Here is a 19,812-nt window from a genome sequence, read left to right as displayed (position 1 = left end):
GTAGTCTTTATATAGCGCGTTGGGTGCACCGAGAGAGTTACGTCGCCTGTTGACGGCGCCGTGCACTCACTGATGGACGAGCGCGCGGCGTTTCTCGAAATATCCATGTAAATCCTCTATAAACATTTTTAAACAGATATATCCACAGGAAATATAATAGATATTTTGAAGATAAAAGAATTCGATGCAATGATAAAAAAAAACATTGCATTCACGTGGATAACTTGTGGAAAACCTACATCCAGTATTCCATATAAATCACGTGGATTCCACGTGGATGTTACGTAACTGTTTTATTGGGGTGCCTCCCGAAATTTATCACAACTTAGACTTCTCATATAAAAAAATTATAATTAAAATTATTGTTGAAAGACACATCAAACAGTATAACAATACACTACTTCACGAAACTGTTATTTATAACATAACCTTAACATAACCTCACATTGCACATTACTTAACGCGAGCTAACGCGTGGCGCGAGCGAGCCACTGGTGACCCACGTGACTTATACACCGTGCTATAGTGAGGAAACGGCACATGGTAGCAGATACGCGAGATGGAATTTCTCTCTCATACCAGCACCCGTAGAGAAAAAATAACGTGCATGTAGAGGAAAAATAAAAACTTTTCTGACATAAAAGTTTTCTGATATAAATCGACCCCAAGCTTCCGATTGAGCCTAATTAAAACTCGATCGGTGTAGCCGTTTTTGTGATTTGATAATCTCGAGTGCTTGCAAGTCGCGTACTCGCGTAAAGAACACGGTTGGTCTCGCGCTGCGCGTTTACTTAGCGCGAGCCACTACCGCTCTTGATTTGTGATTTTTTATCTTCTCTAGAACTAAAACTAATCATAGAATCGAGTTGATGCAATGGTAACTTTTCCTCATCACATAAAGTACTATTTTATGGAATTTCAGAAAAATTAACCAAGCATCAATTTTTATAAGACACTCAAGGCGGGGTCCTTTGATTTGTTTTATTTTGACTTTTAATTGACAAAATTTTGTAATACTCTTCAAAGGAGTATAAATTTTTTTTCGAACACATAATAACAGATTCTTTTAAAATTTATAATGACAGTTTACATTTGAAATTTAAAAATAACTGTTATTTGCTGAATAAGAAATTAAATTTAGTAATCGCTTCTTTAAGCTTTAGAATTGATATTTTTTGTTCACATGCATGTACGTATGTACATATTCACACATACTTTTGTCGTTAGAAAACTTTAGTTTTATTTTAAAAAAGCAAAGAAATATCATAGCTCAGATAGGAGAGTTCAGTGTTACACGTCGCTCTTGCGTAGCCATTGCCGCTTGTTGTAAATAATTCTCCCGCGCGCCTAGCAACCTCAAGCGCTGGGCGGTCGCACTGGGCGCGCTTGTACTCTGCGGTAAACCGAGATAAGCTGTATTAACTAATACATCTAATATATCTAATAATCAATAACTCGTCAACTGTTGCAAAAATTAGAAAACGATAAAGGACTTTTCTGTTCAGTTTAATATGCTTTACCTGTTCATAAACGTTGTATGCATCTTTTCGTAACAGCTTGTATATGTATCTATATATTAAGTCGTTCAAATCAAGCTGGGACTTTTGAGTTTATAAAATAAAAGAACAATCAAAAAGCGGAGACTGCATTTATTCTTCGACACACTCCCCTGTTACACCCACACATCCATCCCAGCGCCCAACCAATGCATGGAAAGCCCCGGTATAGAAAGACCCGCCATCACGTCTAAACCATTTTAGGAGAACGCGTTTCACTTCGTCATCAGTGCTAAAATGATGACCTTAGAGGAACTCCTTTAGGGATCCAAACAAGTGGAAATCACTTTGAAAACAGTTCTTCAGAGGTCACCATTTCAGCACCGATGACGAAGTGAAGCTAGCTGTCCCAGAACGGCTCAGACGTAATGACAAACCTCCATGCCAAAGCCTTCCAGACATCAGCTAAACATTAGAATAAATGTACAAATGAACAGGAGACTACGTCGAAACACAAAGTGCATTTGTTTTTGTCCCCATTTCAGCACTGATGACGAAGTGAAGCTAACTGGCCTAAAATGGTTTAGACGTGATAGCGGATCTTTCTATGTCAGGGCTTACCAGGTATTGGTTGGGCGCTGGGATGGATGTGTGGGTGTAGCAGGGAAGAGCGATGTACTTGCACACGGTTCAAATGGACACGGTGCTGTTGGACACGATATCTTGCGCACGGTTCAAATGGCCACGGTGCATTTGCACACTGTGCATTCGGACACAAAAGAAATTGTATTAAAAATGTACACCAGTTATATGCACACGCAAAATTTGACCACCAGATATTTGCACACGAAAAAATGCCCACCGTTCACTTGGACAGGTAAAAGTTGCACACCATTCATTTGCACACCGTTCACTTGCCCACCACTTATTTGCACACCAAGAAATGCGCATCGATCATTTGCACATAGGAAAGATGCACACCGATCATTTGCACACCATTCATTTGGACACGGTGCTTTTGGACATCGTTTATTTGCACAGCGCTCAGTTGTACACCGTTCAATCAAACGCATATTAAATATTCATACATTATGGCTGCGTTTGCAATGTGTACATGGGTTAGCGACTTGGACGGGGTGGGTGCGGGAAAAGGGCGAAAACCCCCGTGCGTGCGTGCGTGCGCGCGCGCGTGTGTGTGTGTGTGTGTGTGTAAAGCATTCACTGCACCACATGGGTTTGCGACTTAAATGGTGTGCAATTGAACGGTGTGCAAGTGAATGGTGTGCAAGTGAGCGGTGTGCAAATGAATGTTGTGCAACTTTTACGTGTCCAAGTGAACGGTGGGCATTTTTTCGTGTGCAAATATCTGGTGGTCAAATTTTACGTGTGCATATAATTGGTATACATTTTTAATAAAATTTCTTTTGTATCAAAATGCACAGTATGCAAATGCACAGTGTGCAAATGCATCGTCCATTTAAACCGTGTCCAAGTGAATGCCACCCTAGCAGGGGAATGTGTCGAAGGATAAATGCAAGTTTTCGTTCCTTGATATTTGTTCTTTTATTTTGTAAACTCAAAAGTCTTGGTTTGACTTAAACGACCCACGTATATTTTATTTATTCAAGTTCATTCAAGTTAATAAGAAAATTTGAAATTATTCCATAGTTGCCCGTTAGATTATGTGAAGGTATATGATGGTCCTGATAATTCAACCGCTGTTATCGGCACGTATTGTGGCCAGCAACGAAATTTAGTGTTGTACTCCTCAGAGAACAGCTTATTCGTGCTGTTTTCTACATTAAAACGCACGGCAAATACACAAAATCGAGGATTTAAAGGTATCTTCGAATTCTCAGAGAGTTTTGTTAGCCTGGGTAAGATATTCACAACTCTCGTTGTTTATCACGATTTTTTATTTATGAAACTTTAAATTCATTAATTTTATTAATTGATATCATATTCTCTATTGCATAGATTTTATAACAGAATATCAGGGTGAACATATCCGTGGATCCGAATGCGATCAGAAGATCCTCAGCAAAAAGGAAACATCGGGGTTCGTAGTTAGTCCAAATTTTCCATATCCTTATATACCTAAGGTTGTCTGCCGTTATTTTATTTACGGCATGCAGGACTCGCAACATCTGGAGCGCGTGCGACTGGAATTTCAAAAGTTTACAATACAGATACCTAAAGGGGAGTAAGTACTGAATATATTTATCACATTCCACAATGATGATGCGTAAATGTTATTTGTACATCGCACCCGTTTTTGGGCTTTTTTAGGACAACGTGTACCGATGGTTATTTAAAATTATATTTAAAAGGTCAAGAAGCAACAGATTCTTATGATAAATTTGATTATGAGATGTGTGGTAACAAGAGCAATCCGACACACGTAGTTAGCGACGGGCCGAGGCTTGTGATGGTGTTCAGTAGCGGAGAATTGCAGGCGCAGGGTTTTAAAGCTAAGTGAGTGAACATATAACACTATTAATTATACGTTTCTTTATATCATAAAATATTACATATTATAATATTCTTGAAATATACGGATATTCTTTGATATAATTTAGCTCTCCCATTACTACTAAATGATTAACGAACTCGTCAATAATTCATAAGCAAGATTCAGCACATAAAAAATATAAAGCTACGTAACGTAAGCTTTAATAATCACCTCCAATTTATCATAAGACAATAAATATTAATAAAATATTAAAATATTAAACATTCAATTTTTGAATACGTTAGTAATTAGGAAAGCAATATATATTCTGTCTCTCTCTCTCTCTCTCTCTCTCTCTCTCTCTCTCTCTCTCTCTCTCTCTCTCTCTCTCTCTCTCTCTCTCTCTCTTTACGACATTTTTCAGCTTTTTGTAATTATTTTCTACAAACTAGTACTATCCCATACAGCACAGAAAGATTGCAACAACATTGAAGCAACGTTTTTCTACAAGATCGCAAAATTGCCGAAATATTACAAAATATTGCTGCAATATTTCTGTAATATTAAAATGTTCGCAATAGTAAAATGTCCACTCGCAGCAATCTTGTAACATAACATTACAGCAATATTATAATAATATATATATGCTGTAACCGTGCTTGCGAGCGACGGTCAACTTCGCCACCGCCCCTGGTCGCGGCCTTGCGCCACCCGGGTGTCGGGGTGATCGTGTTCTCGTAATGTCGCTAAAATATAAGATTGGGCGCCAGGTACGTTAAGCGTACCATTCTTTTCACAGGCCGCAGAAGATTACCCTTAAATTAATAAAGTCGTGGAAAAATGGCAGGACTTGCAGGCGACTTGCAGGGGCGGCTTCGACAGCCAGCTACCCAGCCCTAAAATGGTAGACGGGGAGGTTTGGTGCGGGCGGATGGAATCGGTAAGGCGAGAGAAATATCGTGAACACAATTAATTGAACAAACAAAAACATTAACTGAACAAACAGGAATAACAATTACATTTCACGACTCAAATAATTACAGGCTCTTAACGCTCGGTCGAGCGGATACCACAATTCGCGCGCGCGACGAGCAGGCGATCGCTCGCAATCAGATCTCTCGAACACGGGATAATTATCTGGAGTGTTATTTTGTGTACGGGGAAATTCTCCAGTTTATCTACGCCCTCTTATGCGCCGTTAGTAGGCGCCAAATTTCCGATAAGGTAACGGTCTCGTCAAAGGCGATCGAGACGAACAATATCTGATGGTCCGCGCAACACGCGACAGACTCGTGCTTTCTCGCTACAATATAATATCCCGCAAATAATGTGCGCGGCAACTACTACTCGCTCGCTAGCGAGGCGGTAAGAGACAGATACATTTACTCCGATGAAAACGCCATCGCAGAAGGGCTCGCGACACAAATATAATAATGACTCGGCTGCGGACACGCACGTGACGAAAAGAACGGAACGTCTCAAACCGCAGACAGGCGTGATCAAGTGAGGCGACGAAATCGTAGAAAATTCGCGAATTCGTAATTCCATGTTAACAACGAAAAGACAACAATATTTTCGTCACTGTTTCTCGGTTTGCCTAATCGCGAAATCGGCGACCTTACCATAATTTAGCGGCGCTCGTCTCACCAAATCATCTCCTCCAGAGCCTCGACGGGATTGGGGATGTGCCTCCTGCATCCTTACACTTTTTCTTTTTCGAGATTGACACGCTCACACGACTTCCGCAACTAGAGTGATTAATCGTTAATCCTCAAAGGGCCCGTCGGCGACGCATCCTAAATAAGCGGGGCCCTTATTGGCCACGATTTATCGGTTTGATATACGCGCAACGCGTGATCTGCGTTGCCGCTACTTGTTTCGAACACAGCATTGCCACGAGTCGATTTCGAAAGAACAAATGGCTCCTATGTGACGCGCACACGCAGTGTTGGACGCTCAACGATCAGTTCCTAAGCGACACCAAAGAATCGTTAAGCGCGTAAATACATTAATTCCCATACATATATAACACTAATCAAGCGAAACAAACACTCTTTAAAAAGGCACAAAAATCCATGTGCTAAGCATTTATTATGCTACACGGCAATTCCTATCAAGCCTTCGAGCATGCCGCTTCGAATATGTATGCGATCATAAAGGGTTATAGAATACTCCGGTGCTGAGCTCGCCTGCTTGCCCGAGCGAATCCAGAAGCTCCATAAACGGGCCGCTTCCAGGCGCGCTCATGGGATTGGTCTGACGTGCAGGTCAGAGGGCAGTTATGCGTGGCCGTCTTTGACGGTCGTGACGCACGCTGACTGCTTTCCTGTGTCGACTCGACCGGTCCCGTAAGTGGGAGGTGGCCCAAGAGCACCGGTGCTGCTGTAGAGCGTCACCCGCCGTCGGAACACTGGAGCTGGAACGTAGCTGAGCGCTAACTTTTTTCCCTGAGAGAACCAGTGTTCGCACTCCCACAATGGAACGCTGCTGAGCGCTACTCCTTTAAGGAACATGCGTTCGCAACTCCTATATTATGCAGCATATCAGCCCCCGTTGAGACCTTGCCTCCGGGAGCTTTTTGCCGAGGGTAAAATAGGACAAGAAAGTCCCTGAACTGCGGTAAGCAATTGCGGTCGAGACCGGACTGTCAGGGGATCAAATCTGACCGTTACCAAACGGCTCAAACGACCCCCAAATGTTGCCAAGATGCGGCAGCTCTGTCACCGGAGCTAACGCTGCCGCGTGTAGCGGGTGACCCGCTGCCGAAGTAAATGCTGCGGGGAGGCGGTGAACCCGCCGCCGCAGCAAACGCTGCCGAGCGTGGCAAAACGCTGCCGCCGGAACATTACGATATGCCGCATAGTCCCGAACGTGGCCTGGCCACGGAAGGACAGATCGTGCTCAGCATAGAGAGGCGGCATGCGGCAAATTTTGGCGGAAAATCGGTAAGCAACACGCGGGAATTAACACGCGCTAGCCTAACAAACCGAAACCGTTATTAGAGGCATGTCACGTCGCTCAACGAACCAACCTGCGGGAGCCTTACCCCCAAAGGTAACCCTGGCGCCTCGAGGGGCATACCGTGCCGCTGGCATTACTCGTACACTACAATGGAAGCCAGCAATTAGCACGACACGTGCTGGTAAGCCACGGGATGGCCCTGGAATCCGGTTACTTTGGGACCCGGTGCCTGGGATCCTACCCGGGCAGGCTGAGTCAAGGCAACGAGTATCGCCACCTCGAACTTTGAAGACATATTACGTTAAGAACCAACGCTTCCCCCCCTAGCCGCAATATGCAAGAGCCGGGCCTCACCGGCGGTCTAAGGCCGCGCCCGCGTATGGCCTCTCGTCGGGGCCCTTCAAGGACTTAGTCACTGAGAGTGCGGCCCCGAGAGGAGCTGCGCGCGGAAAAGGTGATGGAGCAGGGAATTTGTGCATTGGGTGCATTGGGATAGCGCCAGGCGCAAAGGGCGGCAAAGGGGAACACTCATTGGGGTCCAAGACGCTTGTAGGCCGAATAGCGGGTGCGCTCACCCGGGAACCTACCGACCGTCAAAACCGTGAACCCGGGTGAGGCCGGCAAATCGGGCCTCTCCCACCGCACCCATATGTAATTCCCCAAGCCCCTGAAACCCTAATGCCAAGCTCTGGCGCGGCGAAGGGATGCATGGCTGGAGGGTAGACCAGTCGCTAGCAGCCACGTTAGGATACCAGGCGCTCTTCTGTTGCAATTAGCCTTTCCCCAGGAAAGGGCGTAACCCGGGGGGCGACCGATTTTCGTCCCTGAAATTAAATTGTATATAAATAGAAATAGAAATAAAAATAAAAATAGAAATAGAAATAAAAACAATAAGAGTCAAACACCCCCTCTCTGCAAACGCAGACAATACGCATTCTTCAACTAAATATGCGCCGCTCAATCACGGTAACAGACGAAACTCGCAACATCATCCCGGAAAAACACATAGACGTCCTATTATTACAGGAACCATACCCAAAAAAGCAAGGCAAGAGTTACACTTTTTGCGGCCTGGGACGAAAACAGCAGCCATTCGCACGCAACGTCCTCAAGCAATGGTTGCAATAAGTAATTCCAAAATACAAGTTCTGTTCATTCCACAACTTAGCACGACGCATTGCGCCTGTGCAGAAATTAAGGCCAATAGCACATCGTTCTACGTGGCTTCATGCTACTTTCAATACAGGGACAAAATCGGAAAACATCTCGCACACCTTGAGAAAGTGCTACAATCCCTAAGAGGCCAAAAGCTTCTGATGGCGATAGATACAAATGCCCACTCTTTATCCTGGGGTTCTCTAGAGACCGATGATACGCGTATAGAAGAATCGTTCATAAGGGCACACAACGTAGTAATAGTAAACAATGCTAGCCAGGGCCCAACGTTTAAAACGTTAAACGGCTCCTCATACATAGGCGTAACTTTAGCAACGCCATCAATGTTCCAGACCATTAGGGAACATAAGACAAAAATGGTGCACAAGCGACCACCGGGCAATAGCGAAGAGATGAGCGAAGAATGGAGAGTGGCAAAGGAAAAAGCTAGGAGAAAGCTAGAGGAAAGAGAAAAAATAACAAGGAGGATCAAGGAAAGAGAGGCAAGGATACGAGAGAGGAGAGAGGAAGAAGAAAGAAGGATAAGAGAGAAGAGGATAATATGGAGAGGAGTGGATGGTAAGGACGCAGAAGAGAGGAGAGACTTAGTAGAAATTATCATGGAGGGTGCTTCTTAAGAGAAGAGGGAAAGACAGAAGATAGGTTTTGATTATGGAATTAGAGGATGTAAAGGACAAGAAAGAGAGATTCTGAGGAAAAGTATGGAGATAAGGAGAAAATAGGGATAGGAGTGGATGAGGATTTGTTGATGGAGAAGAGGAGAACAAGATGGAGGATGGTGGAACAGACGAAGTAGGAAAGGGCAAAAAAGAAACATGTGATACTTACGAATAGGGAATTACGGGTCGAAGGAGTAAAATGGACATGGGACGAAGGAGCAAAAAGTTGGAGAAAAGGAAAGAAGGAATAAGAGAAAAAGAAATAAGGGAAAATGGGAGAGGACAGGAAAGAAGAAGAAAGAAAGAAGGAGTGGGAGAAAAGGCAAAGGATAGCGGTAGAGGCATGGGGAGGGAAGGGAGGAGTAAAATGTAAAGGTTGCAAATGGCCAGGCCGGATACTAGGAGAAAGAGGGATAATTGTTTGAGGAGATTGTTAATGTGATATGAAGTCAGCTGTTTACGGAATGTGGCAGAAAGGCGGTTTTGTAGAGGGTTTGGTGTAAAACACCCCGGCAGTCCTGAAGGTAGCCCGGAATAAAGATATTAAATTAATATAAGTTTGGTGAAATAAATGTTAATAGAGCCACAGCAGGATAGAGTTTGCTTATAATATTATAATATGTTGTCATGTCTTTTTCCTCCGCGCGGGGAAAAGTCGCGAGCAAAAAGACAGCGACAACGACGATCAGCCGGAGCGACGGAAAAATGCTGTCGTCCGGGACTACTCGTACGCCTAACTTCTTGCGCGCGAATCTCGACGACACGAAACGACCAGGTTGGGCGCCAGACGTGCTCGACAACACGTCGATTTGCGAGAATCACCACAATGGCCTTGATTCACGCGCGAAAGAACGACTCGCTCTCCTAACGGCAGAGAGTCAAGGAAAGGGGCACACGCCACTCGAGAGCGCGACAGGAAAGCAAACTTTAACGCAGCGAGTAAAAGTAACAAAAGAAAATTTATTAAAAGAAAAGAAAATTCACATGAGGACGAAAATAAAAGTCTATAAACCGCGACGCGAAAGACAATACCACGCGCCGAATGATACGGACGCACGTGTGCGTCGACTCGCCGACCTCGCTACTCCGACGACGCGCGATCTTCACTTGCGCGATACACTTTTTCGGGCGGGCGTGATGTGCCGACAATCCTGGCAACTCTAGATCACAACCACGATATCTGATCCGCGACGCTTATTCCTTCCGAAACCGACTTCAACAAACTAATTTACTCGCGCGTCGCGACGCACACGCACAATATCCGCGGGGACTGGACTTCCTGGGGGAATCGCGACCGAAATCCGCTCTCCTCCGAGGCCACGATACACGACGCGATACCGTCCCTCTCGCTTGAGCCCGACAATTTCCCGAAACGCGAGGCCGCCCCGCGGCTGACGCAACACTAACACCAACACGTGTCGGACGCAGAACGAGAATAGGGTGGCTCGCTGGCCAGTGACTTTACAGACGCAGGATCGGAAAATTGTGCCACCTTACCAATAACGATCCCGGCGGTGATCCTCCCCCGTCACCGACAGTCCTCCTTGCCAGATCCACTATCTCTCTCTCTTTTGCTCGCGCTCTGTAACCTCCGCGGTCTCGATCGCGGGAACTGATAACGCCCACTTTAGACCGTAAGTAGCCCGCTCAACGGTACGCACGAAAAAAGCACGGGGGATCACGGTCGATTTGCCATCGAAGCCGCGAACCTCTCACCAAGGGTTGCGCACTCGTCCTCGCGCATCCCGCCGCCCCAATCACTGCGGGGCGAGCTGTCCTACGCCCGCAGGACCGTGAGCGCTGTCAATCTTCCGGGTGCCCCACGGGCCCCCGCGAAAATAAAAACTTTCCCGCCGGCAACCTCCGACGTCCACCAACGATTCCCGCTGCCCTCCAACTCTCCCAGGAGGGTCCCGCATTCCGCGGGGGCAGTTCCGCGGCTCCGGCCTCCAGGCCGTCGCCTCCACGGGGCTCGCCGTTCTCTGGCTGCCAGACGGGGCGCTGTTTTCTTTGCGACGGCCCCAACTTTCCCGGGGCACCGCCCCGCCGTTCATCTCGCCACGCCGGCGGTCCCTCACTCTCGGCAGTCGCTGTCCGGGTCTGCGGAATCCTGGCTCCCTCTCCTTCCGCACTTGCCGCCGCCCTTCCTCCGAACTCCTCGGCCGTTGGTAGCGGTGAGGTGCTCGCCGTGCAACCGAAAAAAACGCAAAGTATTTAGCCTATTTACTCTACATTTGTCGCGATTCCCCCTGGAAATTTTCTTATTCGCTCTCGCTTCTCCATCCGGTGCGAACTCGCAGCCTGTGACGGGGGAGGGACGCTGCGCGCCGTGATAGCGAAACTGCCACGTCACAATGTATTTTGTAGAAAAACTACTCTAATTACACGTATTGTAATTAGAGTAGTTTTTCTACGAAATACATATTGTTACGCGCGCGCTCGCGGAAAGGAAAAAAGACACACAACACTTATAAATTAAGCGACTTTATTCCAGCGGTTATTCACACAACTGTCCAAAACCGAAACCGAGAGACAATTCATTGTTTATTCGTGTTGTCAAGCTTATGACAGTTGACAACGCTTTCCACGGAAATCAATATATCGATCGGTCAGAACAGCTGACCAATCAAACGGGCAGGGGTGTAACACTTATTATAATATTATAAGCAAACTCTATTCTGCCTAGGCTCTATTAGCATTTATTTCACCAAACTTATATTAAAATAAAATTGTCATTGAAACGGCGTTATACTTCCTTTTTATTTTGGATACGTATAAAAAAACAACCGTCAAATAAATAATACTTGTGCTTTATTGGCATAGAAAAATAATTATTTTGTACAAAAAAAATTTAAAACAATAAATCTTGTCTTACGTTAAAAAAAATTTTGTAAATTGTATTTAAAAAAAGGGGAAAAAACTACAATAGGAATCGAACTTGGATAAATTGATACGCACTCGTCCACTGTCCATCACCAAACTACTTTCTCAAAATTAGTATTACAGACATTGTATATAAAACGTCAGTAAACGTCATTGTAAACAAAACTTTCTAAAAATTTCTGGCATGGACTCATAACAAAATGTGCTTGCGGTAAAAATTTTTGACCTTGTACGCATAAATCAAGTCTAAGTCGGACTTGAGTAAACATTCAAAAACAATACTACGCTTTCAGATTGAGCGTAGGCGTTCTGATAAAGAAGTTTAATGAATATGGAAATTTCGTGTCTGAAAATTTCGTGAGCCTACATGAAACGCGTACACATAGTGGTAAATTAGTAGATGGATGTTCAGATAGATCGGTACTTTGGTACTTCCTTGCTTCTTTTTACCTCATTACGCGCGCATATTCTCTCTCTTTCTCTCTCTCTCTCTCTCTCTCTCTCTCTCTCTCTCTCTCTCTCTCTCTCTCTCCTCTCTCTTTTTCTCTCTCTTTCTCTCCACTCTGTCTCTCTCGTATCCTGTCTCTCGCCCGTTACTTTAAATCTTGATTGGCAAATAGTTGTGTGTAATAATCATTTCTATTATGTAATTACAACATTGTACACCACATTTATTTATATTTTTGTGTATTTATGTAATTATTTCATATTAACAAATTTATTTCACGTGTTAATTCTGAGAAATTATCTTTAGAAAAAAAAAAGATAATTGACTCGTGTAATCATTTTAATGTTCGAAAAATATTGTCGCCTGGATATTCGAGAAGATTTATTAATTCATATGTGGTATCACGACTCTTTCTTCCGCGCGGGGAAAAGCCGCGAGCAAAAAGATAGAGCGAGAAAGAAGACAGACCGAGACGACGATAAAATACCACCGACCGGAACAGCTCGCGTGCCTAACTTCTCGCGCGCGAACATTGGCTGCGCACGAACGACCGGGTTGGGCATCAGACGTACTCGACGAGCACGTCAACTCACGAAATCCACAAAAAATGGCCTTAATTCACGCACGAAAAGACGGTTAGCTCACTTAACAGCAAAGAGATAGGGTCTAGCAAAGGGGCGTACGCTGCGCGAGAGCGCGGAAAGTGACAGAAAATCAAAGGCGGACAAAGCGAGTAAAGATAATAAAATTAACTTTAAGAACAATTTTAATGGCCAATATTGAGCAATAATGTTTCTTTTGACTAATAACCTTTAATTATAAACTATCTACACAATTCGGCTAATAAACTTTAATTATATAGTATTATAAAGTTCATACGTTTCGGCATGTTGTACCTTGCGGTGCAACAAAATGATTTTGCCGTACCTTGCGGTGCGACAAATAATCTTGTTTGGTTCGTTGCTGCCTTAGGAGTAGGAACTCGCGAAAGAAGGCTTTCGTTGGCAGCGTCCTCGAGTCACCAACACACTTGTTTTTAGTAATTAACAAAAAGAAGTGTTTATTGTCTGTAGTTACAAGGCAGTTCTTTACACTTGCGATCGGTGCCGTGTTGTTTTACTCAGAGGTGATAAGATACGGCGCGCGGCTCTGAGATAGCGCGCTGTATATTCGCTTGCTCGAGGTATGTTGCGACTAAGTCCCGAACTTTAAGTTCGTATGCTAATCTCGCAGGCCGTATGTATCGGCTTGATTGACTATCACTGATCCCGCGGCCCGCTGTCCGGGAGCGGCTTAAGTAGTGCCGCGGATTTGGTATAATAGTGCGGCAATAGGCATAGCCATATATGGTCATAACCGCGCGCATCCGGTGCGCGAGAAATATTCGCGCTTAGCAACAATTGCCAAAACGCAAATATACATTTCCGGTGGCATGATCGTTGCTAAGCTGAACTTCGCTAAGTTCCATGCAATGCCCGGTGCGTTGACCAGTGCAATGGTCGGCCGGCAGCGCACGAAGCATATTACTTGACACCTCGCGATAACGACCCTTCCTCGGCGAGCTATTCTAACATCTTTCTTAATTCAGATTTAATATTATTATATTATCCAATATTATACTATAATATTTAATTTTACTATCGGTTCTGAGTATCTCGCTCACAACAGGCTGTACTTAGCCTTCTTCAGTAAATTTTCAACGCGACAATTATTTACGGAAACGCAAAATCGAGTAAACATGTTATTATACAAATTATACGCAACACAAGTAGTGGGTCGTGATCGATAACACTCAAGTTTTTCAAAAACCGGCCAAAAAAACCAAAGTGCAACTGGCTAGGGCGAGTACGAAAGTACATTGAATAACTGTGTCATGATGCACCCGGTAGAATTCCTCTCAACACATTAGTGATAAGCAATAGGCTACACGAGACATTCACCATTGTTGACTCATTAATAATACTAGAAATAAATTGCCAATATATAAAATAAAATATAAAAATAGAGTAAAAACGGTCTTCACAGTTTTAAACAAATTAAATAAATTCGTCAAAGTCCATAAAGATGAAAACGACTTGCTATGCAATAATAATGTCATCTATAAAATCAATTGCGGGAACTGCGACGCTTCGTACGTGGGGCAAACAAAGAGACAGCTTGGGACGAGAGTCAGAGAGCATCAAAGCAATTTTAAATTAGAGATGTCCAAACATTCGGTGGTCACTGAACATATCTTATCGGAGAATCACACGTTTGATTGGGATCATGTTAAAATCTTAAAAACAGAACACAATTACCATAAAAGAATGATGGCTGAAATGATCCACATAAAAAAACAGAATAATGGCATTAATCTAAACAAGGACATCGAGTTGTTGGACGAATCTTACTTCGCTGTTTTGAAAGAGTTAAGTGATAGTCGGTTATAACAATATGTTTCGATGTGTACGGCGCTCTGACCTCGGTCGATCATTTCAAAAACCGACGCCAACGGAGAGGGATCTCGACGGTGATATCCTGACACTCTTGCTTCTTCCCGACCACTGACGTAAGTTTTAACTAGATTTTTTTATATTCGAGAACTTTCGGAAAATTTAAAGGGGAGTGCTTCTGTCATTGTTTAGTACCATTGGTGGTCTAAAAGCAGTACGCGATTTTTTAAATTACTCCTACCGTCTTGAATAAATTTTCGAGATCATTCCTTCCTGGTACAATGCACTGCGTTAGAACTCGTATTGCACCTGCGGGGGATTCGTCTCAACCTACACGTTTTGACATCTTTAATTACGTCTTCGACAACTTCAATTATATTGATTATTAATATAGGTCTATTCTTACTTAGGGACTAAGGTAATTAAAAAAAAAATTTGACAGCTCTGCGAGAAAACAATTTCATTTTAATTTATTTCCTTTTTTCATTTTATTCTTTATCTTTATATTATTTATTTTTTAAATTTTTATTTTATTTCATTTTTTACTTTATTTTTTTACTTTATTTTATATATTGACAATTTATTTCTAGTATTATTAATGAGTCAACAATAGTGAATGTCTCGTGCAGACTTTCGCTTATCACTAATGTGTTCAGAGGAATTCTATCGGGTGCATCATGACACAGTTATTACAATGTACTTTCGTACTCGCCCTAGCCGGTTGCACTTTGGTTTTTTTGGCCGGTTTTTGAAAAACTTGGGTGTTATCGATCACGGTCCACTACTTGCGTATAATTTGTATAATAAAAACATGTTTACTCGATTTTGTGTTTCCGTAAATAATTGTCGCGTTAAAAATTTACTGAAGAAGGCTAAGTACAACCGAAACGTACGAATTTTATAATACTCTATAATTAAAGTTTATTAGCCGAATTGTGTAGATAGTTTATAATTAAAGGTTATTAGTCAAAAGAAACATTATTGCTCGTTATTGGCCGTTAAAATTGTTCTTAAATTTATCTTAATATCGAGCGCTCATCATTATTAATAAAAATAACGTTTATTGCAAAGAAAGAAAATGAACAAAAAGACGAAAAATAAAAAGTTAACATACCAAAACGCGAAAGGTAGTCGCACGCGCCAAATGATACGCGCGCACGTGAATGCTGGCTCGACGGCTTCGCTAATCCATTCGCGCGCAGGCACGACCTTCCTCGCGCGCAATACACTTTGCTTCGGGCGGGCGAGATGTGCCGACAATCCCGGTAACAATAGATCGCGAACGCGATATCCATCCCACAGCGTTTCTTTAACCGATTTCGCCACACCAAATTACTCGCGCGACGCTACACTCGCGAACGATATCCGGGGACTATTTTTCCCACGCGGCGCTACGCGGCAAGCACGGGCGAAAGCTTTGCGGCGCACGCGGTCGCTATTTCCATGGGGAACCACGAACGGAATCCGTTCTCTTTCTCGGCCACGATACCCGACGCGATACAGCCCCTCTCGCTTGAGGAGTGACCTCCTTTTGGACACGTAACGATTGGACACCGCTCGATTGGACACGCACGATTGGACACGCACGATTGGATACGGCTCGATTGGACACCGCACGATTGGACACCGCATTATTGGACACTGCATTATTGGACACCGCACGATTGGACACCGCATTATTGGATACCGCACGATTGGACACCGCATTATTGGACACCGCAGTCTTCTAGTGAATAACATTTATATATCATATGACAGATTATCTAACCTTAGAAACATCTGGTAGAAAAAAGCTTCGATTTGCCAGAAAAAAAAAATTTTTAATGTCTATATACGTATTTTTAGGAGCATCTTGTTTTGCGTGGAAAGTTTCAAACCCATGTGGTGCAGAAAATGCTCGCACGCACACACACACACACACACACACACACACCGGGGGGGTTGCAAGGGGGGCCTTCGGCCCCCCTCCCGCATCCACCCCGTCCAAGTCGCTAACCCATGTAAACTGTATTAGAAATCTGCATACACACACGTGAATGTGTGTGTGTGTCCAATTGTACGGTGTCCAATAATGCGGTGTCCAATCGTGCGGTGTCCAATAATGCGGTGTCTAATCGTGCGGTGTCCAATAATGCGGTGTCCAATAATGCGATGTCCAATCGTGCGGTGTCCAATCGTGCTGTGTCCAATCGTGCGTGTCCAATCGAGCGGTGTCCAATCGTTACGTGTCCAAACGGGATACTCCCTCGCTTGAGTTCGACAATGCACCCAAAATCGCGAGGCCGCCCCGCGGCTAACGCAACGCTAACACCAACTTAAGTCGGACGAAGAACGGGGTGGCTTGCCAGTCAGTGGCTTTACAAAATGCAATCGCGAGTAAATGGGCCACTTCACTGATAACTGTCCTGACAAAGGTCCTCTCCTCCGTCACCAACGGTGGTCCACAGGGTATCAAATTCGCCTCGCACAAAAGATTGCTTCGCAATATCGATTCCTTGCTCTTCTCAAGACACGCGCTTAATTCGACCGTACGCACGCAAAAACACGGGGGATCGCGATCGATCCCCGATCGACGCCACGAACCCCCACTAAGGGCTGTGCGTTAGTCCTCGCGCATCGCGTGGCCCCAAAGTCACAGTCGAGCGAGCAGTCCTGCGCCCGCAGGATCGTGAGCGCTCTAATTTTTCCGGGTACCCTACGGGTCCCTCGCGAAGACAGAATTTTCTACCGGCAATCTCCGGCGCTTCTCGATAGCCTCTGCCGTCCTCCGCTTCCAGCGAGAGAGTCCCGCATCCCGCGGGGGCAATTCCGCGGCACCGGCCTCCCAGCCGTCGCTTCCGGTGCGCCCGCTGTCCGGTTATCAGCCGGAGCGCCAATTTTCCATAAGACGGCCCTAGCTTTCCCGGTGCTCAGTGCGCTCGCTCGCGCTCCGCCCGCTCGCTTCGCCCCTCCGGTGGTCCCTGGTTCTCGGTCGCTGCAGGTGAGTCGAATCGGCGAAATCCTTCTGGTGCCCTCCTTCCGCACTCGCTGCTACCTCTCCTCCGAACTCCTTATTGCTCACGGTGAGGTGCTTGCCGTGTTTCCGAAAAGAACGCAAAATATTTAGATTTACTATTCTATTGTCACGATTTCCCCAGGAGATTCCTCGATCGGCTCTCGCTTTTCCGTCCGACGCGAACTCGCAGCCTGTGACGGGGGAAGGACGCTGCTTGTGACAGCGGAAATGCCACGTCACAGTGGAAATGTTAACTAAGATTATTAAGCATATATTACGGAGAAAAACATAACATTGATTAAAAAAAGAAACTTGATTTGCTGTGGAAATCGATTTTTTATGAAATCGTCTCTGCAACAGTAAAGTCTAAATCGAAGAAGATATCGGACATTTGTGTGATCATACTCGTAGAGTATCTAGGCACTCAAAAGTTTAGGTTCTCGAATTCGAGCCGGGCCAGCAAATATTTCGTATCGGAAGAGATATACTCCCGCCCAGCTGTTATATACAATGGATATACAATGTACTTTCGTGCCATCGGCGTCAAAAAATACAATAATTTTTCAAAAAAGTGCAGTGCTTCAGTACTGTCATTTTTTGTAATAAAAATTTTTGTAAATCTTTCTTCTTATTATTTAATACGTAATAAAGCTAAATATTTTTTCGAAGCTGTAACGGACAAAAAATTAATTTTTAATTATTAGTGAATGAAGACCCACATTTCATTGCACTGGAAATCAACATTATAATATTAATAAAATTACATTAAAATAATAAATCTAAAAATTGTTGTGTAAGTAAAACATTTATAATGACAAAAATTAATTTTTATTTTTAATGTTATTTCATTTTTATTATAAGATTATAATTTTATTAATATTATTATTAATTTACAATTCCACGGCAAACCAAGTTTCTTTTTTTAATCAATGTTATGTTTTCTTTTGTAATAATTACTTAATAATTTTAGTCAAAATTTCCATACATAAATTAATAAATTTTTTCGAATGTCTAGACGACAATACTTTTCGAATACTAAAATGATTACATGAGTCAATTATCTTTGTCTTTCTAAAGATAATTTTTCAAAATTAACAGGTAAATTTATTAGTATAATATTTAATTACATAAGTGCATGAAAATATAAATAAGTGTGATAAACAATGTTATAATTACATAACAGTGGAATTGATTATTCCTGAATGCTAAATTTCTTATAATTTCTCGTAGTAAATACTTTATACTTACTAATATTTTTCTTCCCTCCCAATGAAATTTTTATCCACTCATGATCTTGTGTTTATAACTGGTTATTACTTGTATATTTATTTTTATATTCGCAAAAACTAGATCTATAATTCTTTTATTACTTTCGGTAACTCTCGTTGGTTTATCAATATAATTGCTTCATACCTAAACTTTGCATAGTCGTTAGTAGTTTATTTGTATAATAAGAATCTGTCATACAATCTATGTTAAAGTCTCCTAATATTATAAACTCTTCTTTTATAGTTAATTCTTTTACTATCTCCTCTAAGAATCCTATAAACTCTCCATGTGACGCACTCGGTAAATGATTACCATTAACATATTACCATTAACACTCCTTTAAACAATTTCTTTTTTAAATTCCAATTTTTACATTTTTGTTTATAACTAATATTTGCCTTAATACAATCGACTATACGCTTACAAAAACTTAAAGTAAACATTATAACGAACAAAATAAGCACTCGTTAAAGTATTTTCCATTAATAGTCACCGAGATATCGTTGACGGAAGTTAGAGATTTTTACTTAGTTTTTCGTTTTTACGGTTAGATTTAAATGAAAAGTATTTTCTTATATTACATATATCTCGAAAACGATGCATTTTATGAAAAAAGTACCAGATACCTTTTTTGTTGCAAATTAAATTTCCTATGGAATGCATATATGAAAAAAGCAAATGCACAAAAAAGTATTCATAAAAGAAAAAAGATAAAATTACGGCATTCTAACCATAAAAAATTTTAGTTTTTTTCAGATTATAACTTTTTTTAAAAAATTAACACCCATTGTTTTACTTAAAATACTTAAAGTATACGTTACAACGAACAAAATGAGCACTCGCGAAAGTATTTTCCTTTAATTGTCACCGAAATATCGTTGACAAAAGTTAAGCATTTTTACTCAGTTTTTCGCTTTTGCGGTTGGATTTGAACGATAAGTATTTTCTTATATTACCTATATCTCGAAAGCTATGCATTTTATGAAAAAAGTACAAGACACCTTTTTTGTTGCAAATTAAATTTCTTATCGAATGCATATA

General features: G+C 42.7%; 1 protein-coding gene across 13 annotated transcripts in view; it reads left to right on the top strand.

Annotated features, from left to right (window-relative positions):
• LOC105831069 (cubilin) overlaps nt 1–19,812 on the top strand; it is a 644,426-nt gene that overhangs the window by 289,878 nt on the left and 334,736 nt on the right. For all 13 annotated transcript variants that reach the window (XR_004964459.1, XR_004964460.1, XR_004964461.1 and 10 more), the window contains 3 exons: nt 3,165–3,373; nt 3,474–3,699; nt 3,786–3,971. Coding sequence is in view for 10 of the 13 variants with exons in the window: in XM_036291394.1 (XP_036147287.1) it covers nt 3,165–3,373; nt 3,474–3,699; nt 3,786–3,971 (621 nt within the window). In the remaining 3 variants the exon portion in view is untranslated. The remainder of the gene's footprint in view (nt 1–3,164; nt 3,374–3,473; nt 3,700–3,785; nt 3,972–19,812) is intronic.

This window comes from Monomorium pharaonis, chromosome 8 (genome assembly GCF_013373865.1).
Source record: "Monomorium pharaonis isolate MP-MQ-018 chromosome 8, ASM1337386v2, whole genome shotgun sequence".
NCBI classification, from domain to species: domain Eukaryota; kingdom Metazoa; phylum Arthropoda; class Insecta; order Hymenoptera; family Formicidae; genus Monomorium; species Monomorium pharaonis.
The sequence above is the reverse complement of the archived record's forward strand: the minus strand, read 5'-3'. Positions and strand labels throughout refer to the sequence as shown.